Here is a 27,895-nt window from a genome sequence, read left to right on the forward strand (position 1 = left end):
GAGCCCTCTGTGGGACAATTTAAATTCCGCTCCCGTCCTGCCCTGCAGTACCAACTCCCACCCTCTCTTGAATTATTTCTGGCATTTTTATCCTGCTCCAAACCAAAAAAAATCTTAGATCCCCACAAATCCCACAAGAGAGGGGAGGGAGATAAACACATATAGGAAAGAGAAGCTCAAACAAAATAAATAGCAATTTCCCAAATAGGCTACTCTTGGTAAACTGACAAGAAATGTAGTGTTTTCCTCCAAATTTCCAGTCTATTTTTTTTTTTTGCCCACCCAATCCCGCCCACAACAAATACATTTTACTTTTTCCCACTATTATGGCAGTGTGTCCTGCAGGACCCGCAGGATCCCAGTCTGGCTGCAGGGCTCTACCTTACTCCACATGTAGTCCTATTGGTTTCAGTAGTATTACTCATTCAGCGTGATCAAGGATGTCACAATCTGTCCTTTAATGTTATTCTTAGATAATCTCCTTCTTAATTTTGTTCTGTAAAGCTTTAATATTTATGGGGAAAGTGTTCCATCATACAATGAATCCATATACCCCCTGTACAGTATTTGTGTTATGATGTGAATGTGACTTTGGCCAGAAAGAGTTACTATTTATATTTCTTTAGTGCCAAATTTGTAAGGGTTTCTCACTAAAGGAAAAACATGACTGCCTGTGAATGTGTGCACTTAATCCTGCATGATTAAAAATTTATAAATCTTTATAGATTTGTTTGAGGAACCCTGAAATAGGATGCAAAATCAAAGAATGGGCAGATGACTGATATACTGGAGAAAGTTGGGAGAAGAAAGAGGCAAAACTCTGGTCTCAGTTGGAGGCAAAACTCTGGTCTCAGATACACACATACTCTCCCAATAATGTCTATGCAAACATCCAAGGGTGGAATTTGGCCCCATCTAACGGCTTCCTTTGTAATAAGGAATATTTGATCACATATATTTATTCTTTTTCTTGGGTTAGTGCAGTTATGGGATATTAGAGATATGGCATGGGCCAACCTTTCTGCTGAGATAAATTGTGCTCACTTATACCAGTGATGAATGTAGTCCAATATCTTTATCAAGATTTTGAGCTAATAACTGTGAACTGATGGATATGTTTTGGTCAGTCTGCAGTTCTCTACAGTTTTCCAACTGATTAGTCTGTGAGCAGATGTAGTCTTGGCATAAGCAAGAGCAACTAAAGTTGCCTTTTAGCACGGCTTGGGCTATGAGTGCCACTGGACATATTAGATGGGCCCCCATCTATCACTCAAGGCAATTCTAGGTGAACACTCTGTCTGCAACCAGGACGAATGCACAGCCGAGTGAGGAGACTCCATGTACCAACTTTCTCTGGTGTCTCTCAGTCTGACTTTATACCATATTAGTCACTGTGGTATCTGAGTATGTGATAAAGCTGAATTTTGCATTTACTATGTAGTTTACTTATAGTATTTTTTCAATTGTTCTGTATTTTAATGTTTATCATAAAATCGTAGGACTGGGAGGGACCTCAAGAGGTCATTGAGTCCAGTCCCATGCACTCATGGCTGGATTAAGTGTTATCTAGACCATCCCTTAAGGTGTTTGTTCAGCCTGCTCTTAAAAATCTCCAATGATGGAGATTCCACAACCTCCCTAGGCAATTTATTCCAATGGTTAACTAACCTGACAGTTAGGAAGATTTTTCCAATGTCCAACCTAAATTGCCCTTGCTGTAATTTAAGTCTATTGCTTCTTGTCCTATCCTCAGAGATTAAAGAGAACGATTTACCTCCCTCCTCCTTGTACCAACCTTTTACATACATGAAAACTGTTAGCATGTCCCCTCTCAGTCTTCTCTTCTCCAGACTAAACCAATCCATTTTTTTTTCAATCTTCCCTCCTAGGTTATGTTTTCTAGACCTCTAATAATTTTTGTTGCTCTTCTCTGGACTTTCTCCACTTTGTCCACATCACCCAGAACTGGACACAATACTCCAGTTAAGGCCTAATTAGCGTGGAGTAGAGAGGAAGTATTACTTCTTGTGTCTTTGCTTACAACACTCCTGCTAATACATCCCAGAATTATTTCTTTTTTTGCAACAGTGTTTAGCTTATTTTTAATGCTGACCAATTTGTTTTACAATATAGTTACAGAGTAGGCCTTAAATTATAGCTTTATTTTTACAGTGAGCAAGTGTTTACCAGTAAATGCTCCAGAAAATGGAAACATCCTTGTAACTGGTGTATATGAGGCAGACCAAGAATTTTCCTTTGGCCAAGTTGTACAGTTTGAATGTAATAAAGACTATAAACTTTCTGGATCTAAAGAAATACATTGCTCAGCGGATGGACGTTGGAATGCTGATGTACCTACATGCATAGGTGAGAAGAAAATTATCTTTTAGTTTAGTGAAATTTCTCTTTAACCAAAGTGATTTCAAAGGTACTGTTGAAGCTCTTATCATGGCTATTCTATAGGAGAGTTATGGAACGAGCAAAATATTTCCAGTGACAATAATTACAGTACTTAACTGATGTATTCATCTCCATTGCATGATATGTGTAAAGGAAGTAAAATAATCTAGGGAAATAGAATATTTAGTCATAATAGAGTCTTCTAGACATTCCCCAATCTTCACTGAAAAGTTAACACTGATGATACATAGGACATTATATATGAGTGAATAAATGGAACAAGAAAGTCTTTAGAGCTAAAAATATTCAGTAATTCTTTGCATATTCTAATACTATCTATCTGTTGACAGTAGAACAACTAGATAGTTGGCTTTTTGGAGCCAAAACTGGTAGAAAGGAATGAGATTAATTATATTCCTTCCTGTATATCAAACAGAATTGTAGCCTAATTTCCACTCAAGTCTACCTGACTTGTTACACTGTTGGGTTGCATTGAGATTGCATGTTCTTCAGGGCAGAAACTGTGGCTTTGTTGTTTTGTAAGGCATATAGCACATTTTAGGAACTTAGAACTAACATCATCATATTCTACATGAAATGTATCAGGGATGTGCCTATTTCTTTTTCTTGTAGCACGGACTTGGAAAGCACCACTTTACATCTTTCCACCTCCTTGGATGCTGAGATATCAGGGAATGTTCCATTCCCTGATTTTTTAATTGGGTGGCTCAATGTCCCGCCACAGACAGGAGGTAGTGGCATTCTTCAGTATCTAAAATACTTCTCCTGAAATAATACTGCTTAACACAGAGCACTCCTGTCATATTTTATTTCTAGGTCCTTCCCATGCATTGAGAAGAGCTGATCTCTGTGACCACACCTGATTGTAGGCTATATCAGTTGCTTTTAATTTTTATCCATTCAACCTGCAACTGAACTAGGAGCAAACAACCAGGTTCTGAAGTAAAATTAATCAGCCAGAGTGTGTTTTGTTAATGATATGGTTTTACTAATGAAGTGCATTAATCTTTCCCCTGTGTTGAGTGTGACACATACAGGATAACTCCATATGTAATTTTTTTAAACTGCTAACTTGTCACATGCACATGTTATTGCTACCTATTCTTAAAAATTAACAGACTAACCTGCAAACAGAGTTTGAGTCTATATGACATTTGATATTTAATATCAAAACCAAGTATGCTTCCACTTTATTGGTATTCTTAAAGTATTTAAAACTCAAACAATCATGGTGGATCGTGCTTTATTGAAATTGGCATGGCCAGATATATCACTTATTTGATTCTTGATTTGTTTTGTAACTAGAGATCATAGTATGGGATTGATTTACCAATGTACTTGCACCAGGCATACTTGCTTCTGAAAAGATTTCTTAACATAATATTTCCATTTAATATTGAACCCAGTGAGTTTTCAGAGTCAGGAAATTGTTTATATATTAACTGATTATGAAGTGTTTATTTAGGAAATGTATGACAGGTGACAAGCACATTAATCGCTTATTCACACTGTTGGGCTAACTTTTGCAGCTCTGTCATCCCCCTACTTCTTATAATTCAAATGTGGAAGACTGGTAATACATATGTTAGTTGTTTAAAGCTGCTGCTTCTATGCCATTGAGATGACTTTGTCTTCTGTATATTTACCCCAAATTGCAAATATGTCTTCAAAATCCAAAGAAAGATTCATGAAATCTATCCCAGGGTCTAGATGGGCTTTTATATTTTATACACAGACTTAAATTCTATGATATAACACAGATTTACTATTTCCTGATTAACATAATTTTAAAACAGCCATGTCAAAATGAAATTTTGCATTTATTTTCTAGGGGGTGTTTTCTTAGTCAGGCATCACAACTGTTTTTGTTTTGTTTTGTTTTTTGTTTCTTTTGTCCTTAGAGGTAACCTGCGAACCACCAAGAATTAATAATGGAAATTTAATGACTCCAAGGAGAGTTTACAGGGAGAATGAACGATTGCAGTTTACTTGTAATGCTGGATATACATTCGGTGAAAGATCTGATGCAGATTGTACAGAATATGGATGGCGTCCAAAACCATTTTGTAAAGGTCTGCTTTTGTCCATTTTATACTGTGTGTTCTGTTACTTTTATCTAGCTAGCCAGCTATGGTCCTGGTCCACAACTAATGCTCCAAGGTACTACAGTAATACAAGTACATAATTATTATATATGCTGTATCCTGGAAAGCAGTGACTCTAAAGAATTTAGGGGTCAAAGTGGAAAAACAACTGAACTGTGATGCTATTGTAAAAAGGGTCAATGCAATCCTTGTGTAATGTATAAACAGAGGAGTAGTGAATAGAAGTAGGGAGGTGTTTTTTACCTCGGCAAAAGGCATTGGTGAGACCACTACTGGGATTACTGCATCCAGTTCTGATGTCCACATTTTAGAAAGGATGTTGAAAAAATGGAAAGGAAGTAGAAAGGTGACACACAAAATTATTTGAGGTCTTGAAAAAATACCTTACAGTGAGAACTGAAGGAGTTTATTCTGCTTAGTTTATTTTTAGAGCATGGTATCTTGCCCTCAGTCTGTTGAGCATTCTTTATCCATTGTAAAACAATGAAGTGCCTGCCTGCCAGCCAACGTAGCCTGCTGCAAACAGAGGGGACACGTACATCTGACCTGACCAGCTCCAGTCTAAAGGGTCCCCTCCCCAACAACACAGTGCTACAGAAACACTCCGTACAGAAAGAAAAATGCAAAAAGAGCCACTGAAACCACATGAGATTCCTGATTGCTCTTGGGTTCAAAAATGAATATACTGTCACATTACAGGGGTCAATATCTCCTGATTTCAGTAGCAACTGTTATAGACTCTAACGTCCTACCAGCCAATGAAAGCTGGACACATTTTCCATTGCAGCTTGTCAACACCTTGTTTGGTTTAGCCAATGGGATCATTTAAGAGGATGATGGGAGGATCTCTGGATTTGTTAATAATTAATCAATGAGAAGATTATAGGCTTGGTGGGGATTGTTGACACTGGGGGCAATGGTTGGAATAATTAGGTAATTAGTTCAATAAGGGGAAGATATATAATTGGAAGGAGCTTTCTGACACATGTCTGTGCTATGTTCTGCAGTGCTTGGAATCTAAAGATTAAAAGTACACATGGGGAAAAGAGACAGACTGTGCATGTTGTGAATAAGAGAACACGCAAATGCGGCACATCAGGTAGCTGAACAAACACCCTTTGACAGGGGTCTTAAAAATATATCTTCAGAAAGAGTTAGCAGGCTGGGTGGGAGATGGGTGGACTGTAAGGAGTGATATTTCACCATTAGGGTTGCAACCCTCACTATCTCCTGGGATTCTAAGACACCGTTGGGCCTTCATCTTGATCCTGAAAGATGTCCTGATGAGACTGGGAAAGAGAGATAGACACAGAAGACATCGCCACTTTCACCATCTCCAGCTAAATCCTGAATACCACGTGGGATGTGCAACTTTGGTTCCTGTTGTCCTTTCCTCCCTTTTGTCCACTTCCACCCCCACCTTATTCTCTTTTCTATCTCTCTTTTTGCCTTCCGTTTAGTAAAAGTCTGACCTACCTGTACGGGACTGTTTATTTTGCAACACTACTGGGAGCTTGTGTCAGAAAGGCAGCTGAAAGCAATGTCCTAAATAGCCCGATGCTGGTTCAAGTTTGCCAGGTCTTTAAGTGCCCGATAAGGGAGTTTGCTCTGCTTGTGTTTCTCCAGCAGTGAAGTTGCAAGTAGGAGTCAGCACTAGAGACCAGAAGCTGCATTGTCTATTTTTGCTATTCTTTTCTCTCCTTTTTTGTGTGTGTTTGTCTTGTTTCGTCTTAAAGGAAGCAGGATCAGACTTTAACAATAACAGCAGTAAGCTCAAACCCATCTCAACTAATTTCTCTTTTCCCCATAAAGACCAGTTATTATCATCGTTAATACTGTCTAAAAGACGGTCAAAGAGAGGGGTTTCCTTCTAAAATCTCCCTATAGCTAAGGGGAAAGGGAATAAGGGATATTGTTAAAATAAAGCCTTACTTGCAACTTTACATTTCAAATGCTTTAACTTTTTCCTTCTTTTCCTATGTCTTTACAAGGTTAACATGATTGTAATGGTGTGTTTGCCATGGGACTAAGCAGGCCCAGGGCACTGTACTCAAACCACTGAACCATGTTTGTGTTGTACCATGACGGTGTCATGTTAACACCTTGGACTCTCTGGGCCCACTTATTCCATCCAACCAAACACAACAGGGGTGCAGTGTGGAATGAACTGCCAGAAGGGATTAGACAAATCCAGTGTGATCACCTTTAGGTCTCACTGCAAGGCTTCATTTTTTGGTAAAGTTTTTCCACGATAGTCAGAATGACACTTATAACAACAACTGACCCCTTCTCACCCCCAAAATAAAATAAACTACCCCAAGAAAATACTCTGATCTCTAAAGATGGGTAAAGAGCTGTAGACTTCATCAAGTTCATAGGAATCTCATCATGCCAATTTTATGTAGATGATGTTCAAATATGACAGTGCTAGTAAAGCTAGTAAAAAAAGGAGAGAGATACAAATAATTTTAATTGAAGGGGGGACTTTCAGCCTAAAGTCCATTTTACAGTTGCTAAACTTGTTCATCTGTTTTTGTTTAGAAATTAGATGTGATCCTCCAACAGTGACTAATGGAACCTACCACCCCAAAAAGAAAGTATTCAGAGAATTGGAAGTAGTCAGAGTAGACTGTAATCCAGGATTTCACTTTCAAATGGACAATAGGGACAGGAGAGCAGAATGCACAAAGAATGGCTGGTTACCTGTTCCAAGATGTGTCTGTAAGTTACTTTTATTTTAACATGTTTTTAAAATATCAAAGCCCAAACAATTATACAATGATTATATAATTTCTGCAGTTGAGCATGTAACAGGTATACTTGCAGGGTTTTTCCTTTTACAGAGTTTAAGAACATAAGAATGGCCATACTGGGTCAGACCAAAAGTCCATCTAACACAGTATCCTGTCTTCCGACAGTGGCCAATGCCAGGTGCCCCAAAGGCAGAGCCGCCCAGAGGATTCAGGGGGTGTGGGGCAAAGCAATTTCCATAAAAAAAAAGTTGCAATACTATAGAATACTATATTCTCAGGGGATCCCTGCGGGGCCCGGGGCCTGGGGCAAATTGCCCCACTTGCCCCCCCCGGGCGGCCCTGCCCAGAGGGCATGAACAGAACAGGTAATCATCAAGTGATCCATGCCCTGTTGCCTATTCCCAGCTTCTGGCAAACAGAGGCTAGGGACACCATCCCTGCCCATCCTGGCTAATAGCCATTGATGGATCTATCCTCCATGAACTTATCTAGTTCCTTCTTGAACCTTGTTACAACCTTGGCCTTCACTACATCCTCTGGCAAAGAGTTCCACAGGTTGACTGTGCGGTGTGTGAAGAAATACTTCCTTTTGTTCATTTTAAGCCTGCTGCCTTTTAATTTCATTTGGTGACCCCAATTCTTGTGTTATGAGAAGGAGTAAATAACACTTATTTACTTTGCTGGACTAGATTAAAGCACCTGTGAAAATAAGATGATATGGTATAAATTAATGGAGCTGTAAATAACTATACAACTAACGTATACACCATGATTTATTTGACAAAATGTGCTACATTCCACCCTTCTACAGGAAAGATTTGTAGCTGTGTGTTTTATCCATCCAAATGATAGCATGCGACGCACAATACCATTACTGTATGAATGGTATAAAAGAAAAAAAAACTATTGTCATAATTGGATTCTGAGTCATTTACATATACCAAAGCCCTAGTTTTGTACCATCCATTTTTGTTTCCTCATTTATTCTGAACTGTCAGTCTCTTCCTGAAGAAGAGCTCTGTGTAAGCTCAAAAGCTTGTTTCTCTCACAAACAGAAACTGGTCCAATAAAAGATATTACCTCACCCACTTTGTCTCTCTAATATCCTGGGACTGACATGGCTACACCAACAATGCATAAAACAGATTCTCCCAGGCAGTTCTTTTCCCTGTGCAAAAATCAACAAGTTTTTCTCAAATGTTTACTCAATCTTTCTTCAGGTAAAATCCCAGTGGCTGCAATGAGAGTTTTGTTGAGTAGGGACTGAGTAAAAACTTATCAAGGACTTCAGAATTTGGCTTTGATAATTACAAACTAATGAAAGCTGTCTAAAACAGGAAGAGGTGTAAGTGGATTTGGAGCCCAGCAATGGTATTATAAATTAATTCTCTGATAATGTGACTCCAGATGTCATGGAAAACATGGAGTTAATTCCCCATGGATATGTACACAAAGGGAACCTTTAGTATGTGGATCATGTCCTGTCTTGTGTGGAGGAAATTCCGTCATCTCCATGACACTATCTTGTCAACTGGTGGATGGCCCTGTATCATGAGGAGATCCCACGCAACATGTGGGTTCTGGGGGCTGGAAACCCTGCCTACCAGGTAAAAGCTCTGTCTCGTGCTCCAATGGAACAATTCGGGTAAACTGTGATTGTAACCTTGCAGAGCTCTTCTCCCCTTCCACCTCTTCGAATGAGTGTCCACAGAAGTGGGCATTTTTTCTTGCATGTATCTTGTAATATTATACATTTTAAACTTTTTTTAAAGTGAGACCCTGTGACTACCCACATATAGAAAATGGAGCATTAACTGAGTATTATGAACGTTACAAAGAACAAGCCTTTCCAGCACAGTTAGGTGTGTCAATTTACTACAGATGTCTTGCCGGTTACGTATCTGAAAGCGAGAAGACGTGGCCTCTGATCACATGTACTAAAATGGGCTGGTCTCCTGCACCAAAATGCCTTAGTAAGTAAACATGTGTTTGTATTATTTTCTTAAAAATTCTATTGTAGTATAACTAATAATTATGGACAGAACCAGGACTGTGAGGGAGGGTGGGTGTTACTACAACGCTGCTCCATTCTGGCCCCTTGGCTCCCCCAGCAAAGACTGTCATCCAAGGACATGAGTGTCTCTTTAAAAGGATACTTCCTCACATCAGGCTGCAGCATCAGCGTTAAAAGGAGCACGTACTTGGAACAGGCCTTCAATAAACCGGTTGTAGGATTTGCAGAGGGGTTGTTTGTATTTTGTTCTTTTTTTCCTCCTTTTTGCTTTCTCCTTATTGCTGATCCCTCTGTTGTCAGATGCTACCGGTGTGGTGCTCTGCTTTCTCCTATGTTGATATCACTCGGCTGCGTGCATGTGTTCCCTCTGTGTGCTGTCCCAGCTCATCGGGTTTACTGTGTCAACTATCTGCAGAGCTGGGACAGCACACAGAGGGAACACACACACGCAGCCGAGTGATATCAACATAGGAGAAAGCAGAGCACCACACCGGTAGCATCTGACAACACCCTCAATCAGCATTTCTGTTTCTCTCACAAGGGAATAGGATATGAATTGGTATCCCTCTGAGAGTGAGAGTGTTAGTGGAAGGTACTGGGATCTTGTGGATTTAGAAAGGGAGGGAAAGATCAATAACCTGTGTGGAGAGAGACCTATGAGGAGGGGTATTTTGTGTTGTGAAATTTTCTTCATGAGGAGAGGCGTAGGTGGTTCTTTTGTCTTTGGGATGTTCAGTTGTAAGAAAGCTGCCTGTGAGAGTGACAGAACTATAGGAATTCTTTTCTCTTTTTTGCCATTGTCCATGTCTGCACGTCTGTACACGCACACTCTCTCCTGCTCTGTGGGAATATATTGTTTCTTAGAAGACTTTTACAGCTTGCCTTGGAGATTGCTATTTTAGGCTGCATATGTGATCCTTTTTTCAAGGCTGCTCTTTGATGGCAAAGAGGGTGGAGTGCCACTGCCAGGTGCTCTGAATATGGAGGCCTACAGCTGGTGATCCTGACACATGCTAAGTCTGCTTGGCAACACTCTAGCCATACAAAGCAGATTTAAAGCTGACCTAAGTAGCCAACTGAAGACTCCTCTATATCATTCCACTTTGGAGTCTCAGGCCATCCATCAAATAACTTAATCTAATAACTGTCTATAAAACTTTCCCTCTTATTTGTACAAAGACTAGCCAAATTCTGGTTGTTTTCAAAATCATACAAAACTACAAACGAAAGAAACTTTAACAAGTCATGTAGACTCTTTTGAAAATTGTATGATACATCAATATCATACAAATAATAATCTCTATACCCCTAACTAGATATATCTCTATACCCCTAATATTAGATACATAGCTAGGGTATAAACATAGCCTAATTCTCAGTCTTACACAAGATCATAAAATTATGTTCTTCAAATAAAATCATGTTAATATCATAATGAACAATTGCATGTAGTACTTCATATACACAGATACTTTTCCTGGAAATTAATAATCATAATACTCATCATAATATTTGGTTGTATTCCAGTAGTGAGAAGAGGCATAATCAAGATTGAATCCCCATCACTTTGTACTGACACAGTAAGAAACAGTGTCTCCCTCAAAGAGCTTGCAATCTAAATAAACAAAACAGGAAAAAAGTGGGAGAAGGACCAAGAAAGGTGTAATGACTTGCCAACATTCACACAAGTTAGTGTCAGAGCCAAGAATAAAACCCAACTCTCCTATTGGCCAGATTAATGAGTGGAGGCCCCCTTTTCATCAACACAGTATTAATAAAAGCAAAAAAGTACCCTGCTTATGACAATCAACAAATCATGTATATTACTGAATAATCATGAAAAGAAAATCAAAGACAATTAACAGAATAAACTGCCTGGATAAACATAAAAATATAGAACATTAAAAGTCAAATAAAATGCTTCATATTTAAAATGGCATCTTGCAAATTTTAAGTGCTGCAAATTCAGTTATTGTATCTTGAAATGACAGTGTTTGAAATAAATCCCATTCAATTGACATAATAGCAAGAGCATTAAACTTTGTTTCTGCCATACTTGACTGAAGACAACTTTTTTTAAGGCAAGCTGAGACAATGATCACTCTGCTTCACAATTGACAATGGGTACAGTCAAATGCAGTCTCCACGCAATATAAATATTCAGGAAAACATGGCTCAGATATTTGTCATGCAAAAATGTGGTGATTCCAGTAACACTTTTATCCTGCATGTCACAGCATCTTATAAATTCTGAAAATTGATACATTTTGGCGAAAAGCTGAGGTTCTAGATCATTCAAGTAAGCATTAAGCAATGTGTGAGTGCATGTTTTCATCTCCCCTTCACTTTGCTTATTTGATCAAGAAAAGTAAGCAAACCGAACCTTGTGGATAATTAGTGTACCATTAACTTCTTTTTAGTTCTGAACTTAGCTTATGGAGGATAACATAAAAGCAGTCAACCTCAAATTTCCCTTTCCCTCAAAGCAGTGTCACTTCTGCCATCAGGAAATTTTTGCTTTACAGTATGTTTGTGTACTTCATTGCTGGACTCATCAGCATAACCTCCCAATTGTTTTGCTTGCGCCTCAAAATCATCAAAATGACACTGTAAGCTTGTGACAAATGCTTGCAAAGAAGTCAGAAAATTAACAGCAACAACAAGATTCAGACCTGGCTTTTGAAGCTGTACACTAGTTTTGTCAAACCTTTCTTGTATAACGTTCCATAAGATACTAATACAAGCAGTTTCCAGGCGGCACGCTTTCTTGTACAATTGTGCTTTCCTCTGAGTTTCAACACTTTCCTCAGCATTGTCCATCATTTCTTTCAAACAATTTTGAATGCCTTCATATTTCACTACAATTGTTTTACAACATTCAGCATGACAGAACCATCTCATATCTGACAGGTGTGACAAAGTTCCTCCTCTGCCTGGGTGGGTCCTTCGCTTATTGGCGGATTTGCTTGCCTCAGAGATTCACGGCAGCCCTCAGTTTGGCCACTTTTGCCAGTGGCTCAAAACTGCCATTCACTCATCTAACCTCATCACTGGCCAGCATGGGGAAAAGGAGGAGAACAATCCCCGCAGTCTCTGCTGATCCACCTAGTGGGTCGAGGGACAGGCCAGAGACCTTCCCCTCTGGTGGGACCCACAGTATCAAATAGGGAGTTGGGGGGAACCCAGCCCAGCCCTCTACTATGAGTTCCAGCCCAGGGCCCTGTGGATTGCAGCTGTCTACAATGTCTCCTGTAACAGCTGTGTGACAGCTACAATTCCCCGGGCTACTTCCCCGTGTCCTCCTCCCAACACCTTCTTTATCCTCACCACAGGACCTTCCTCCTGTATTCTTTTATTCCTCAGTCCTCCAGCAGCACACCTTCTCACTCTCAGCTCCTTGGGCGCCTCTTGCTCCCAGCTCCTCGCATGCACCTCACTAACTGAAGTGGAGTCCTTTTTAAAACCAGGTGCCCTAATTAGCCTGCCTGTCCTAATTGATTCTAGTAGCTTCTTAATTGGCTCCAGGTATCCTAATTAGCCTTCCTGCCTTAATTGGTTCCAGCAACTTTCTGGTTGTTCTGGAAGAGCCCATTATCTTTCTCAGGGAAAAGGGACTTGCTTAATCTGGGGCTAATATTTCTACCTTCTATCACTCTTGTTTAGCCCTGTGATCTCACTCCCATTCCTGTTATCTCATTAGTTGTTCCCCGCAGTTATTTGGTATCACAGACCTGTGGATCCTCCCCTTAGGCTGCGAGGAGGTCCTTTAGCAGTGGGCTCTGCCCGCCCACTTCCTGGCTACCAACAGGATCACTCTCCTGTATCCATTTGGCCTGACCCTGTCACACAGGGTTTTTAGGACAAGGAGAGGTTCTTGTTTCCTTTTGAGAAGATTGTTTTGTAGAAGCTTCCATGCCTGGGCAACAACACAAAAAAGATACAGTTTCTGAACAAAACTGAAACATTTATGTCTTCCATGCAACAATCAATACTGCAAGTCCCAGCTAAGTTCAGAGAAGAGCTGTGCATGGCACCTACACAGCTAGTGGGTTTACTCTTTTTTGATATAAGCTTGAAGATCTTCATACTTTTCAGACATGTTACTTTTGTTATTGTATGATTGATCTCTGCAGTTTTCAATATCATTGTCATTTGCATCCAATAAACTGTTCATGGTCTGGAAAAATGACTTGCCCATCTGGCTTTCAGTTGGTATAAACCCAATTAAGTCCTCTCTTATGGCACCATGTAAGCAGTAGCATAAAATGACAGATAACTGACTTTCATGGGCGATATCAGGAGTTGAATCTACTATCAAAGAGTAGTATTTTCCCTGTTTGACTTCAGTTACAATCAGGGCCAGCTTTAGCAGGTGCGGGGCCCTACTCCAGGACACGAATTGTCTTGAGCCACCCCAACTCCGTCCCGGCCCCACCCCGACTCCGCCCCCTCCCTGCCCCATTGGATCCCTCTCCAAATCCCCGCCCTGGCCCCGTCCCCAGCCCCGCCCCCTCCCTGCCCCATTGGATCCCTCCCCAAATCCCCACCCTGGCCCCGCCTCTTCCCCAAGCACGCCTCATTCCTCCTCCTCCCCACTCCCTACCAGGCTTGCGCTGATCAGCTGTAAGGCAGCACAAGTGCTGGAGGGAGGGGAGAGAAGCAGGATGCAGCTTTTTTTTTCCCCCGTTCCGCCGGCAGCCCTGGACGTTGCGGATCCCTCTTAGGCGCGGGGCCCCATTCCGGGGAATCGGCCAAATCGGCTTAAAGCCGGCCCTGGTTACAATGAATTCCAAAACCTTATGAGCTCAATGAACTCATCACAGTTTGTTTTTGACAAGTAGGATGGGTGACCTTTCCCTTTGTTTCCATAATGTTTAATATGCTCTCTTACAAATTGGTCAAATTTGATGATGGCTTCAAGAATACCTAGATAATTTCGGTTCTGAGGAAAACCAATAACTTCCTCTAAATGCTAAACCACATTCATCAAGAAGCTTAATAAGTGTCACAATATGCCTTAAAATGTCTTCCCAGTAAGCAGTTTGTGTTAGATGCAGCTGTATCATCTACCTGTCAATGTGACTCTTGCCTTGTGAACTTGCTAGCCATGCAACTATGGCGTTACAATGTTCCACGCTGTTTTCATGAGAACAAGTCTTTTCCTCTGCTTTTTTCCATTCGGAAAAGCCTGGGATTATGAAGGTGCTAAGATTATTAGGCAATGAAAAGAGTTTTCACATAAAACAGAATACTCCTCCTGTGGATTTAGAATGCTTTGACCAATGCCTCTGATGATGCTCTCCATTTGGTAGTTTTCATTCAAAAAGAAGAGGTGAAAGATACCATTTCTGATACTCAGAAACTATAACTTTGTCATTGTGATTCTGAAAATAGAGCAGATTTTTCTCAATACATGTAGTATAAAACTCTTCCATTAGCAAAGAAGGCCATTTAGCCAGATTTTGTTCAACACTAACAGCAACATCATCCTCTTTATCACTATTATTCATTCTACCTTCTGTATGGACAGGTGTTAGAAAAAGTGGGTCATCTCTTTCATCATTAGTTTTGTCCTTGATTTCAGGAATCCTTGCCTTTTCTTCTGAAGTCTCCTGAGGGAACAAGTTCATACTCATATCTTTGATTATCATTTTCTAAGAAAGATGGTCCACAATCATGGAAGATGATTCTGAAGCAGTACTAACAGAGAAATAGTTAGCAAGTTTGGGTAACTTGCTTACAATATTCTCTTTCTAGCTTAGCTTTCCTTTTTGCTGTTCTGTTTTGAAATTGTCAACTGGACATATTGTTTAAGCAAGGTTAAAACAATACTGCAGTTCTGTCATTAGCACCCAGCATTGGCAATTAACACCGCCAATTCACACCCTCATGACCAACAATTCAAAGTCTAAAAACATAAATTAAATTTTAACTGTGAAAGCTTAAGGAATTGGGACAAAATCAATATCAGCAGGGTGCATAAATTAGTTTTTTTTTTTTGTTCTTTTCTTTTTAGTATTAGCACAAGTATGATCAAAATCTCCCTTTTATAATGTATATTTCAAGGATTGGCAGCCCTGCAGGAAAGCAGAGGCTTGGGGCTGCATTCCCCTTACTCCCTATTCTCCAGTCCAGCTTCTGTGCCCAAACTACTGGGCCAGGATTTCTCAACCAGAGGATCATGACCCCCCCCCCAGAAAGGTTGGGAAAGGCCATTAGGGGCATTGGGAAGTGTTGAATATGCTATTATAATCTGAAACAAAAGAAATCTTGTTCCCCCACTCCCTGCACACCCTTACTCTACCAGGTCAAATATAACAAGGAGTCTGGTGGCACCTTAAAGACTAACAGATTTATTTGGGCATAAGCTTTCGTGGGTAAAAACCTCACTTCTTCAGATGCATAGAGTGAAAGTTACAGATGCAGGCATTATATACTGACACATGGAGAGAAGGGAGTTACTTCGCAAGTGGAGAACCAGTGTTGACAGGGCCAATTCAATCAGGGTGAATATAGTCCACTCCCAATAATAGATGAGGAGGTGTCAATTCCAGGAGAGGAAAAGCTGCTTCTGTAATGAGCCAGCCACTCCCAGTCCTTATTCAAGCCCAGATTAATGGTGTTAAATTTGCAAATGAATTTTAGTTCTGCTGTTTCTCTTTGAAGTCTGTTTCTGAAGTTTTTTTGTTCAATGATAGTGACTTTTAAATCTGTAATAGACTGACCAGGGAGATTGAAGTGTTCACTTACTGGCTTATGTATGTTACCATTCCTGATGTCCGATTTGTGTCCATTTATTCTTTTGCGGAGGGACTGTCCGGTTTGGCAGATGTACATGGCAGAGGGACATTGCTGGCACATGATGGCATATATAACATTAGTGGATGTGCAGGTGAATGAGCCCTTGATGGTGTGGCTGATGTGGTTGGGTCCTCTGATGGTGTCGCCAGAGTAGATATGGGGGCAGAGTAGGCAACGAGGTTGGCTACAGGGATTGGTTCCTGGGTTGGTGTTTCTGTGGTGTGGAGTGTAGTTGCTGGTGAGTATTTGCTTCAGGTTGGGGGGTTGTCTGTAAGCGAGGACTGGCCTGCCTCCCAAGGTCTGTGAGAGTGAGGGATCATTTTCCAGGATAGGTTGTAGATCGTGGATAATGCGCTGGAGAGGATTTAGCTGGGGGCTGTATGTGATGGCCAGTGGTGTTCTGTTATTGTCCTTGTTGGGCCTGTCCTGTAGTAGGTGATTTCTGGGTACCCGTCTTGCTCTGTCAATCTGTTTCCTCACTTCCCCAGTTGGGTATTGTAGTTTTACGAATGCTTGATAAAGGTTTTGTAGGTGTTTGTCTCTGTCTGAGGGGTTGGAGCAAATTCGGTTGTATCTTAGGGCTTGGCTGTAGACAATGGATCGCATGATGTGTCTTGGATGGAAGCTGGAGGCATGTAGCTACGTATAGTGGTCAGTAGGTTTCCAGTATAGGGTGGTGTTTATGTAGTCTCTATCAACCTTTTGAAACACACACAAATATATATATATAGTCTGGATAGCTGGAGACCAGTTCTGGCTGGAGGGGTAACTAATTGGGGTAATGAGAGGTTGGGGAGCAGAGCTGGAGAGGCAGAGAATCCTAAGAGTCCACGAAGTCTTTAGCTAATGCCAGGCTTTCTCAGATTCGTGCACAAAACATTTTACAAAGCCAGATTCTTTCTACTTTAAGTGGAAAATTTTGAATGCCAGTTGAAGAAAACTGTAATCTACGGGTCTTATCCATCTATTATGCAGAATTTTTCATGGAGCACCTGTAAATGTCTTCTTGTCTGACCAGCTGATTTCGTGGCCCCTCAAAAGGTCCGTCTACACCAGGGATCAGCAACCTTTGGCACACGGCCCACCAGGGTAAGCATCCTGGCGGGCCGGGCCAGTTTGTTTACCTGCTGCGTCTGCAGGTTCGGCCGATCGGGGCTCCCACTGGCCGTGGTTCGCCACTCCAGGCCAATGGGAGCTGCAGGAAGCGGCATGGGCCGAGGGATGTGCTGGGCGCCACTTCCCGCAGCCCCCATTGGCCTGGAGCGGCAAACCACAGCCAGTGCGAGCCCCCATCAGCCGATCCCTGGTCTACCCAGTCCATGGCAGAGAACCTCCAAGTTTGTAGCAAGAGATTTGGGCTTGCAGAGGTTGCACTGCTACAGTAAAAATATCTGTATAGAGATTACAGCTGAGTCTGGCGCTTGGGCTCTGAAGCCCACCCCCTCATCCCCGTCAAGGCATCAGAGCCCAAGTTCCAGCTCAAGTCACACTATCTACACAGCTATTTTTAGCATGGTACCACAAGCACCATGAGCCTGAGTCTGTCAACCGAGGCTTGGAGACTTGCTGCTGTGGGCTTCCACTCATTGTGTAGATATACACAGAAAGTCTCAGATTCTGTTGCCCCTACCAGTTGTCACAGCCTGATGCGTATTCTTGCTCCTCTTCAGCTCAGCTACAAAACCCACCATATGGCCTAATTCTAAACCGGACTCCAAGCATGGGCCAGCCCTTCTGCTTGGCTACTTCCATGCCAATCTACTCTTCCCCTTCCACCTCCTGTGAAGATGCTAATGTTTGCCGGAGGAGAGGTCTGCTTCCCTCCATCTTAGCAGGCTCACTAGCCACCAAATGTGTTTTTATGCTGGAGCTGGGAGCTGCACTGAATAGACATCCTATGACCAACGCCTCTCTCTGACCTGCTCCAGACCCCACTAGTTCAATGCAGCCATATAACTCACCTCCTTCTCCCCACATTCCTAGTAGTTTAGAATGCAGTTCAGTAGCAGTTCAGTAGTAGTTAAAACTATAAGTGCTAAGAAACTAGAAAGTACAATTATATGCCCCCGTGATCATACTTTTACAGGGTGGTTTGGTTTGGTTGGTGTGACATTTTTGTTGGAAAACTGAAATTCTAATGAGTAGGCTTGAGGATGTATAAATAACTGCCTATGTATGAATTTTTCCATTTGTAGCTTATTCTATTTTCAAGTTAGAAGTAGCAGGAATATTATGAATGGGTTTTGTGTAGTTTTGGTCTGTTTTATTTCTTTATATGTTTTTACTTTTCATAAAGGGCTCACTTTTTAGGTCTAGGTGTTTGAACATTTTTATTCTACACTTGGAGAGTGGGGGGAGGACAGGGAACCCGCCTTATATTAGTTATAAAATTGCTCCTTGAAAAAGCTACTTCCCATGAAAAGTTAAAAGTGTGGAGTTGTAAATAAAGTAAAATAGTGCTGTGAATGTGCATAAGACTTCCACAAAGCACAAAAAAGAACAGTTACTTTTCCAAACACCTTGCAGTTGAATTCAGACCAATATATTAAACAGAATGACAACTCTAGTACAAGGTCAAAAGACTCAGACTCTTGTGGCAAGTTATTTTTAATGAGGGATCTGAAACAGAAGGACAGTGGGTACACACAGTAGGAGGCTTTCTGAGTATAGGCAGTGTCCTGACAGAAAATGCAAAGTCACAAGTACTCCACAACTTCAATCACACTGTAATTGCCAGTCACACTTTCTTGGCATTCACAGCTCATGGAAGTGGGTGGGAAAAAAAGGTTAAAAATATTCAGGGAATCAGAATTTTGGTACCAAACCTTGTTCTTTGCTCCTAGGCGGTCAGGGACCTTTACACTTCATCACACTAGTCCAGTGACTGAGCATGGGGAGAAGGAAAGTAAGAGATGCTTCCTTTGGCTGTTGGCCCTCTCCTGTCACCTTGTTTATCCTGGGCTGATGATGTGATTTCCATGATTTAAACAATCCCATTACACCTGACTTTGGTTTTTATTTTGGATTAATGGAACTTTTCAGCTAGTGCCTGAGCCTGAACATAAACCCAATCAACAGCAATGGTATCTATGTCCCTACATGTTGGTGTTTCAGTACCTGTATCATTTGGATTCTGTAAAGATGCTTTTTGTTTTAATAATCAGATTCAATGAGCATCATAGTGATACCTATAAATAAATTACCTTGAGGGAATAATATGATTGATAACGTCTTCTGGAGGCTAATGTTGTAAAGGAATCTGTGCAGACACCACTACTTAAGAAACATATTGGGCAAGATTTTTTGGCTGGTGTAAAATCAGTGTCATTCCATTGAGGTTGATGGAGCTTGCTGTTTTGCACCAATTGAGAATCTGTCCCGTGTGACCCAATTCTTCACTGTCTTGCATCTTGTGTAATTATTTACAACTATGCACAGTTGATATAACAAATTTCAGGCTGGTGGAAAAATCAAGCTCTTTGATTCATATTTGAAAATAAAGGTCTTTTCAGTTTAAAGTACCACAGTACTGTGCAGCAAGAAGGTCTTATTTGAAATATTTTTTTTCCAAATAAATAGCTAGTTTTGAAGAGGGTGGTTTGTTTTGTTTTGCTTTTTCTTTGTTAAATGTCTGACTTCCATTTGCTAACCGAATGTAATCTTTTTTTTTTTTCCTTTAGAAAAGTGTTCTCCTGGTCGTTTGGAAAATGGTCGATTTCTGTCTGGCTATTGGAACACCTACAAAGAAGGTGATGAAATTTCATATGAATGTTCTCCTGATAATCTGCGAAACAAAGTTACATGCACAAAGAATGGCTGGTCACCTACTCCAAGCTGTACTTCTAACAGTAAGAAACATTCATGTTCTATTGATCAGGTCGTTAAAAAACTTATAGGCGTATTACTGTCATCATCTGCCTGAAATGAAACAAAAATGCCAGTCCTAGCAGGTGACTTGTCATGACAATGCACATTTCTGACCTGAGTAACTGTGCGATCATATTGCATTGACCTTCAAAGTTCTTCACCCAGCCCCTGACTGCTGTTTATCACCCCTGCTTTTTCTATGTACGGTGACCAGGTGTCCGGTTTTTGACCAGAACACCTGGTCAAAAGGGGATCCTGGTGGCTTCGGTCAACACCACTGACTGGGCTGTTGACTGTCCAGTTGGCAGTGCTGTGCAGCGGGACTGGCAGGCTCCCTGCTAGCCTCAGTGCCGCTTCCGGGAAGCAGACAGCTTGCCCCCCTCAGGCTCCTACCTGTAGGGACATCCAGAGGGCTCTGCACGCTGTCCCAGCCCTAAGCGCCGCTCCCACTGGCCAGGAACCATAGCCAATGGGAGCTGCGGGGGCAGTGCCTACAGATGAGGCAGGGCGCAGAGCTGCCTGGCCACACCTCCGCATAGGAGCCTGAGGAGGGACATGATGCTGCTTAAGGTAAGTGCTGCCCAAAGCTTGCACCCCTGAACCCCTCCTGGGCCTCAAACCCCTGCCCCAGTCCTGACCACCCGACTGCCCTCTGAACCCCTTGGTCCCAGCCGGGAACATAGTCCTGCACCCCAAACCTCTCATCCCTGGCCCCACCCCAGAGCCTGCACTCCCTCCCACACCCCTTCCCGCACCCCAACCCCCCTGAGCCAGCTTGGTGAAGGGTGAGTGAGGGTGGGGAGAGCAAGCGATGGGGGGGGCGGAGTGAGGGGGAGGCTTGGAGGAGGGGTGGGGTAGGGGGCGGGGCAAGGCTTTTCGGTGTTGTGCCAGTGGAAAATTGGCAACCCTAGTTGTTTCATTTCTAAAAGTTAGATTGGGGTTGGGACAGGTACCAGGTATTTCTTTGTCTTCTGTATAGAGCTAAGCATATCCTTTTGTAATAATAAAATAGTAATAATAGTCCCCAACTCCTCTGCCCAACCCTGTTCTTCCTTAACCCAAGCCCATAGCCATCCTTATTCCCACCTCTCAGCACTAAAAATAAAAATGTAGCTGTGGCCACTTGAGCTGTGGGAGGGGCTAGCCTCCCCACATATGATCCTGTCAAAGATAATAAGTATGTACTGAGATGGCTAGCCACTTGCATCGCCACAGCAGTACTACTATTTTTAATGTGCTAGTTTGATTGGAGCTAAAGCTAAAGTATGTCTCTTCATTCTAGAATTTACAAGGTTCCAACTCTTATGTAGACATACCCACAGTCTCAGTGCCTGGCATGAGTGTGGCCCCTAGGAGCCAAGAGACACAATTGCAAGGAAAGTTCTTTTCAGCCCCTGCCACCTTGGGCTAGAGCATGTTCAGTGCAGATGGAATCTTTAGAGAATAACACTGCTTTACAGCCAAAATGCTTCTGGAATAAATGAAGTCAAACTTTACTAATTCTGGGTCACTGAGAACGAAAATGATGCTTAAAATTGTTGATTGGCTCTAGTTTTCAAGATATGCTATTGGGTCAGTATATACGACCCTTGACTTGGGAATGGCGGAGGATAAGTGAGTTATAAAGGGAAGGGATCTCAGTTTAAACCAGAAATGACTAAAATACATCTTTGACTGGATCTAGGAATAAATCTATGACTGAGTTTGGACAGTACTTGCTTTTTAGGCAAAACAATGAATGATGCAATCTGAAGCTGGTATTGCGTCATACATGATATGAATTGCATCAGGTTATTCCTAGAAGTCCTGGATGATGCAATCATAACGAAGCTTACATCACTCTGCTGAACAAATTGCCCTATATCAGCTCTAGAAATCATACAGTGTCATGCTCTCTTATTTGTCAGTGTTTGATTTTGCAAAGAGACACATTTCTGTTTAGCCAAAGTGAGCAGAGTTGCCTCGTACTTGTGTGAACAGTGCAGATAACTTCTGCAATGTTTGTGGTGAAGTGACTTTTGCATCACAAAAGCGCAGTATAACCACTATGGTTAAGAAAGCCTATCATCTTTATTTTGGCTGCAAAATTGGAGATCAGGACAAGAGGTGGGCCCCACACATATGTTGCAACACTTGTGCAACAAATCTTCACCAGTGGTTGAACAGGAAAAGGAAATCTATGCCTTTTTCAGTGCCAATGATTTGGAGAGAGCCAACAGATCATACCAGCAATTGTTACTTCTGCATGGTGCCTCCAGTTGGGAAAGGTGTGTCAAAGAAGAAAAAATGGACTGTTCATTATCCAAACATTCCATCAGCTATACGCCCAGTACCCCATGGAGAAGGACTGCCGGTTCCTGATGCACTAGAATCATTCTCACTTGAGTCAGACGAGGAAGAGGAAGAGGATGAAACTTCTGGTCCTGAACCATCAATGTCACAGGACCCACATTTTCTCCCATCCTCCTCCTCTGAACCACACCTCATAACACAAGGTGAACTGAATGACCTTGTCAGGGATTTGGAACTACCCAAGAGTAAGGCAGAGCTGTTGGGCTCCAGACTACAGCAGTGGAATCTCCTGGCAGGTGATGTTAGGGTTTCCATGTTCCATGACCATCAAAATGATCTTGTCCCATTCTTCTTCATGGAAGGTGATCTTGTAGCCTGCAACAACATCGACGGTGTGATGGCAGCCCTCAACATCGTTCACGATCCAGATGAGTGGAGACTGTTCGTTGATTCATCCAAGACGAGTCTTAAAGCTGTTTTACTGCATAATGGCAATGTTTTGCCATCAATTCCAGTTGGTCATGCAGTCCATCTGAAGGAAACCTATGACAACATGAAACAACTTTTGAGGTGCATAAACTATGACCACCATCAGTGGCAGCTTTGTGGCGATTTGAAGGTTGTTGCTCTCTTGCTTGGTCTGCAGACTGGATACACAAAGTACTGCTATTTTCTCTGCGAATGGGATAGTCGTGCAAGAGATTCCCACTACATCAAGAAAGATTGGCCACTCCGACAGTCATTGGAGCCTGGGAGGAAAAGTGTTCAGCATCCACCACTTGTTGAATCAAGGAAGATTTTGTTACCACCCTTACACATCAAGCTGGGTCTGATGAAGAACTTTGTCAAGGCCATTGACAAAACACAAGCAGCTTTCAAGTACCTCCATGAAAAATTTCCAAGGTTAAGTGAAGCTACGATAAAGGAAGGTGTCTTTGTTGGTCCCCAGATTCGTGAACTTCTTCGAGATGATGCATTTGACCATGCACTGCGTGGCAAGGAAAAGACGGCATGGAAAGCCTTCCCGTTAGTGTCAATAAATTTTCTCGGAAACAACAAGGCAGACAACTACAGGTTGTTGGTGGAAAACCTCCTCAAGGCATACAAAAGCCTTGGTTGCAACATGTCACTAAAGATACATTTTTTGCACTCTCATCTAGATTTTTTTCCACCGAACTGCGGAGCAGTGAGCGACGAGTACGGCGAGCGATTTCACCAGGACATTGCAACAATGGAGAAATGCTATCAGGGCAAATGGAACCCATAAATGCTTGCAGACTATTGCTGGACAGTGACAAGAGTTGCTCCATTTAATGAATACAAGAGACAAGCCAAGAAGCGCCGAGTAGACACTGAATAGGACTAAACTATGTACATAATAGTTTTTTGCCTTTTGTTTCATAATAAATTTTATGTATATAACCCTTTTGCTGATTTTTAAAGTGTTACATAAACAGGAGAGGTGAAATATTATCATGTAAAACAACCATAAACACATGAAAAGACCTAGGTTTACAATTTGATTAAAATTCTATCTACACAATATACATAGACATAAAATGTAAAAACTTAAATATCTTAGAAACAGTAGCCAATCAGTTATTTTAATTGTCATATTTGAATTCAGCACATCAAAATACATAATAAATAGCACATTTTATCTCTGAAGCAGACAACGTCTCAAAAATTGTAGACCAGTGTAATCAAGCTCCAAACCTGTACAAACTGTGACTTTCATAGATTTATAACACGGCCAAATTTGTGTGCATTTTTTTGAGAACAGCAAAAGGTAAATCTTTGACACCAAGTGGACACCACAGCAAAATGTTGAGTCCCTGCTACAAACCATGGAAGTGCTAGAGGTTCTCAACAAAACAGCTCTAACAATAACTTAACATTGACAAAAAAGAATATTTTACTCAAACATCAGTCTCCAAAACAGCGAAACCGTTTCAGATTCAACTTTTCAAAACAAAAACAAAAAATGATGCTGAGGCAGACACCAGACATGGAAAATTTCAATCCAAATGGTTAAAAACCATGTAACAAAGTTACAAGTAATTATAAATGGGATTTTATCATACAGAGAATCGGGCAAATTTAATAAAAGATGTTACTATTAGCTCCATCTAATATTTATAAATTGTGACATTTAGCCACTGGTCTGGTCTGTGTTTGGGGATAGTGTGGAGGCAAATTTCAGAGTGTTAGCCATGTTAGTCTGTATCAGCAAAAATGACGAGGAATACTTGTGGCACCTTATAGACTAACAAATTTATTTGAGCATAAGCTTTCGTGGGCTAAAACCCACTTCATCAGATGTAAGGCAGCTCCCATCTTTTCATGTACTGCTATATATATCTTCCTACTGTATTTTCCACTCCATGCATCTGAGGAAGTGGCTTTTAGCCCACAAAAGCTTATGCCCAAATAAATTTGTTGGTCCATAAGTTGCCACAGGTACTTCTCGTTTCTGTGGAGACAAAGTAATCCAGGGAGCAGTTGTGCTCCAGGAAATCCTATTTTTCCTCCAGTTCTCTACCAGGCATGAGTTGTGTGTGCATTATACCATCTTTTGGGATAATGCAGCATGTTCCTCTGTCTATACCTGGTCAGCACTTCTGGATGTTGCAAAGTGGGATAAAGCCATGGCTCCACCTTGCCCCTCTGCCTCCCCTTCCTCCATGGAGTGGCTTGCACAGTTTGTCTGGTAGCTCTGGGGGCTTGAACATCAATTAAGATATTATGTGTAAAATCAAGTCATCAACCTCCATAACAAAATTCAAACAAACACATCCTGCCTCAAAGCCTCATTCCCTCCCTATCTCTACTCTCCCCAAATGCCCAAGAAAGTGGATGGGCTGTGCAGTGTATCCTGGAGGTCAGCAAATTCAGGGAGAGAGTGAATTCCAAAATTGAATGCCCCTCCAGGATAACGCCCGGCTATCAACACCCTCTCCTTTAAACTGAGGGGGTCTAGCATGAATTCTCTATTGATCACAGCTGTGGAAGTATTGCAGTGGAAGAGGCTGTCTCTGAAGAAGGTAAGTTAAGTGATAATGTCTGTGTGATGTTTTATCACTGTCTTTCTCACTGATGAGCCCCTTATGATTGTCAGGTGCATTAAACCATGAAGCTGCTTCACCAAATTACTTGTACATACAGCACATACAATAAAAAGAGAGAACTTTTCCCACAAAATAAGAGCTGGCAGTGTCAGAATCAAAATGACCATTTTCAGTCCAACCATCTTTTAGAGTGGCTTTGAGAAATCAGTATCAGGAATGATTGTGAGAGATAAAAAACACTGATATACACTCTGATTTCTTACCTTCCCCTCCCACTGTCCAAAAGTATGAAGGAACTTATTGTTCAAAAAAATTTTAAATAGCATTCCTCCATTTCTCCATTTCATTTCAGGTTTACCTCTTCTCATGGTCACTCTATACCTATGAAAAGCATGTTAATTAACAGTATTTATCTTGAGATAATGTCATACTCTCTCTATTTTAGAAATATGCGAAAAAGTTGAGATACAGAATGGTTATTTCTCTGAAAGTAAGAACAGATTTACTTTAAACGAGGAAGCAACATATAGGTGTCGGATTGATTACACGACTCCAGAAGGAAATGAGGTGGGGAAGACACAGTGCCTTCAAAGAGGATGGACTCCTTTACCAAAGTGCATTAGTGAGTAATTTAATGATTGGAGAATTCTCTACTTTGTCACATTGCTCCTTTTTTCCTGACTAGAGGATGAGCACCATGTTCAGGTATGGAGAGAAGCTTCAGCTTCATATGGGGAAACTTACAAGCCTGAGCCTCCTTGGGTTATGTCTTACTATGACTGGACAAAATTAATCTATTATTTGGGGGAAGTATTACCATCATAAATAAAATAACTTACCATTGACTGATCAGTATTTAAATCATAAAGACATAAATTTTATGTAAAAGCATCAGAGCACAAAATTTTAAAAACTTTCTTCCAATTGTTGTCACTTTAGGTATCTTAGTTATCTTCCTCTGGTTTCAGGAGTCCCTTCTCTCCAGATGAGAGGAAATATGATGATTAAAGTGGACAATTAAATCTCCCACTTTTGTGGGATAATAACTCCAATATTAACCCAGTCCAACTGGGGGTCATCTCTTCCTTTTATTCCAGGCTGCCTTATTTCCTGGCTATTCCTCTTTTTACCCTATTAGTATCCACATACAAAGAACACCTTTGTGCATAAAAGAACGTGCTTATAATTTGTCTTCAAATGAAGTCCATTCCATCGCACAGAGAAGAGTATTAAATAAACAGCATAGCTACCAAGACCTAGAAAATCCCATCTAGATTATCTGTCTGTGAAATACATGAACTTTAAGCTGTTTGCAGTTCTGGCTCTGCAAAGTGGTGTCCCGTACGATAGCACCTGCAATAGCTCTTGCACACTGGAGTGTTTCACACAAAATAGTCTACAAAATTGGCTCAATAAATGAATAAACCTTCCTTTGGATGCATGGCTCTTTATTAAGTAGCTTCCCATATTTCCAGTCAAGAATAATTCTCATGTTTCTACAGGGAGGAGATTCCCTGCAATTTGTGACTCATTTGGAAATCAGAAGGGAAATATCTGACTTTTGTAGTGTTCATGAATGTTATGATTTGAAAATAAAGGCAGTGAACATGACAGTGCCAACGCATGGATTAGTTTGGTTGGTAAACAAGGACCAGACCCTCAAATGGGATAAAATAGAGCTAAGTATTAGGGACACATAATTGAATGCAGTGAGAACTCCGTATTTACTGTTGTGTTGCTTCCCACCTTTGCCTTTTTATACGTATAAGGGCCAATTCTCCTCCTGTTCCATCTGCTTTGCGTAGCTCTGACTGCAGAAAACAGCCAAAAAAATAGTTGGCTGGTTGGAATTCCCCCCAGGTATAAAGGTGTGACTAGGGAAAAGGTGTGACTGGGATGTCCTGGCTCTTCTGGCTGCTGAAATGACCTTTTGGGGCCACAGGTAACCAGCATAAAATAGCTTGAAAGAGGAGGAATAACCTGAGGTTCTGGAAGGCAGAAGGTTGGCTTGAAGTCATGTTTGTTCTATTTCTTGATCAGGTTCCTTGCTCAGCATAGCTGGACCAGACCAGAGAATCTGTTCCCTGGCTTCCCTACACTGGAGCAGAATCTAACCCTTACAGATGATTCAAGGGATCATGACTGCAACCTAACTGTAACAATCACAGTAACAATATGTAGTGCAGCAACTGAAAGAAGGGAATTATATTCACAGTCTCAAATGGTAGGAAAAAGGCAATGGCCTGAATCCAAGGAAGGAAAATTTTTATGCTAGACATTAGGAAAATATTCTGAATTATAAGAGCATTAGTGTTGACTCTCAAGGGAAAGCTTTGAGTCACTGTTATCACTGTAGATTTTCAAAGACAAACATGTCTGGTAAACATTAGTGGGAATGATGTAAGAAGCAAGCATGCAAAATGCAGGTATATATTTATTGCCTAAATGTTTTCTTCTGGTCTTGCCTTCTAAATCTATGAACACTTTCCTTTCACCACCATGTATTCCTAAAGAAAATTTAAAGAGATATAATGTGTGGTACTGTGTGTAGAATTTTCATTTTTTTGCTATACT

At 41.3% G+C, this 27,895-nt stretch overlaps 1 protein-coding gene across 2 annotated transcripts in view; it reads left to right on the plus strand.

Moving 5' to 3' along the window:
• The window catches only part of CFH (complement factor H), a 104,058-nt gene that overhangs the window by 15,327 nt on the left and 60,836 nt on the right, over positions 1–27,895 (plus strand). For both annotated transcript variants that reach the window (XM_034779201.1, XM_034779200.1), the window contains exons 5-10: positions 2,173–2,367; positions 4,323–4,493; positions 7,068–7,247; positions 9,052–9,252; positions 19,775–19,942; positions 25,767–25,943. In XM_034779201.1, the coding sequence (XP_034635092.1) occupies positions 2,173–2,367; positions 4,323–4,493; positions 7,068–7,247; positions 9,052–9,252; positions 19,775–19,942; positions 25,767–25,943 (1,092 nt within the window). The remainder of the gene's footprint in view (positions 1–2,172; positions 2,368–4,322; positions 4,494–7,067; positions 7,248–9,051; positions 9,253–19,774; positions 19,943–25,766; positions 25,944–27,895) is intronic.

The sequence above is a fragment of the Trachemys scripta genome, chromosome 8 (assembly GCF_013100865.1).
Source record: "Trachemys scripta elegans isolate TJP31775 chromosome 8, CAS_Tse_1.0, whole genome shotgun sequence".
Lineage (NCBI taxonomy): Eukaryota > Metazoa > Chordata > Testudines > Emydidae > Trachemys > Trachemys scripta.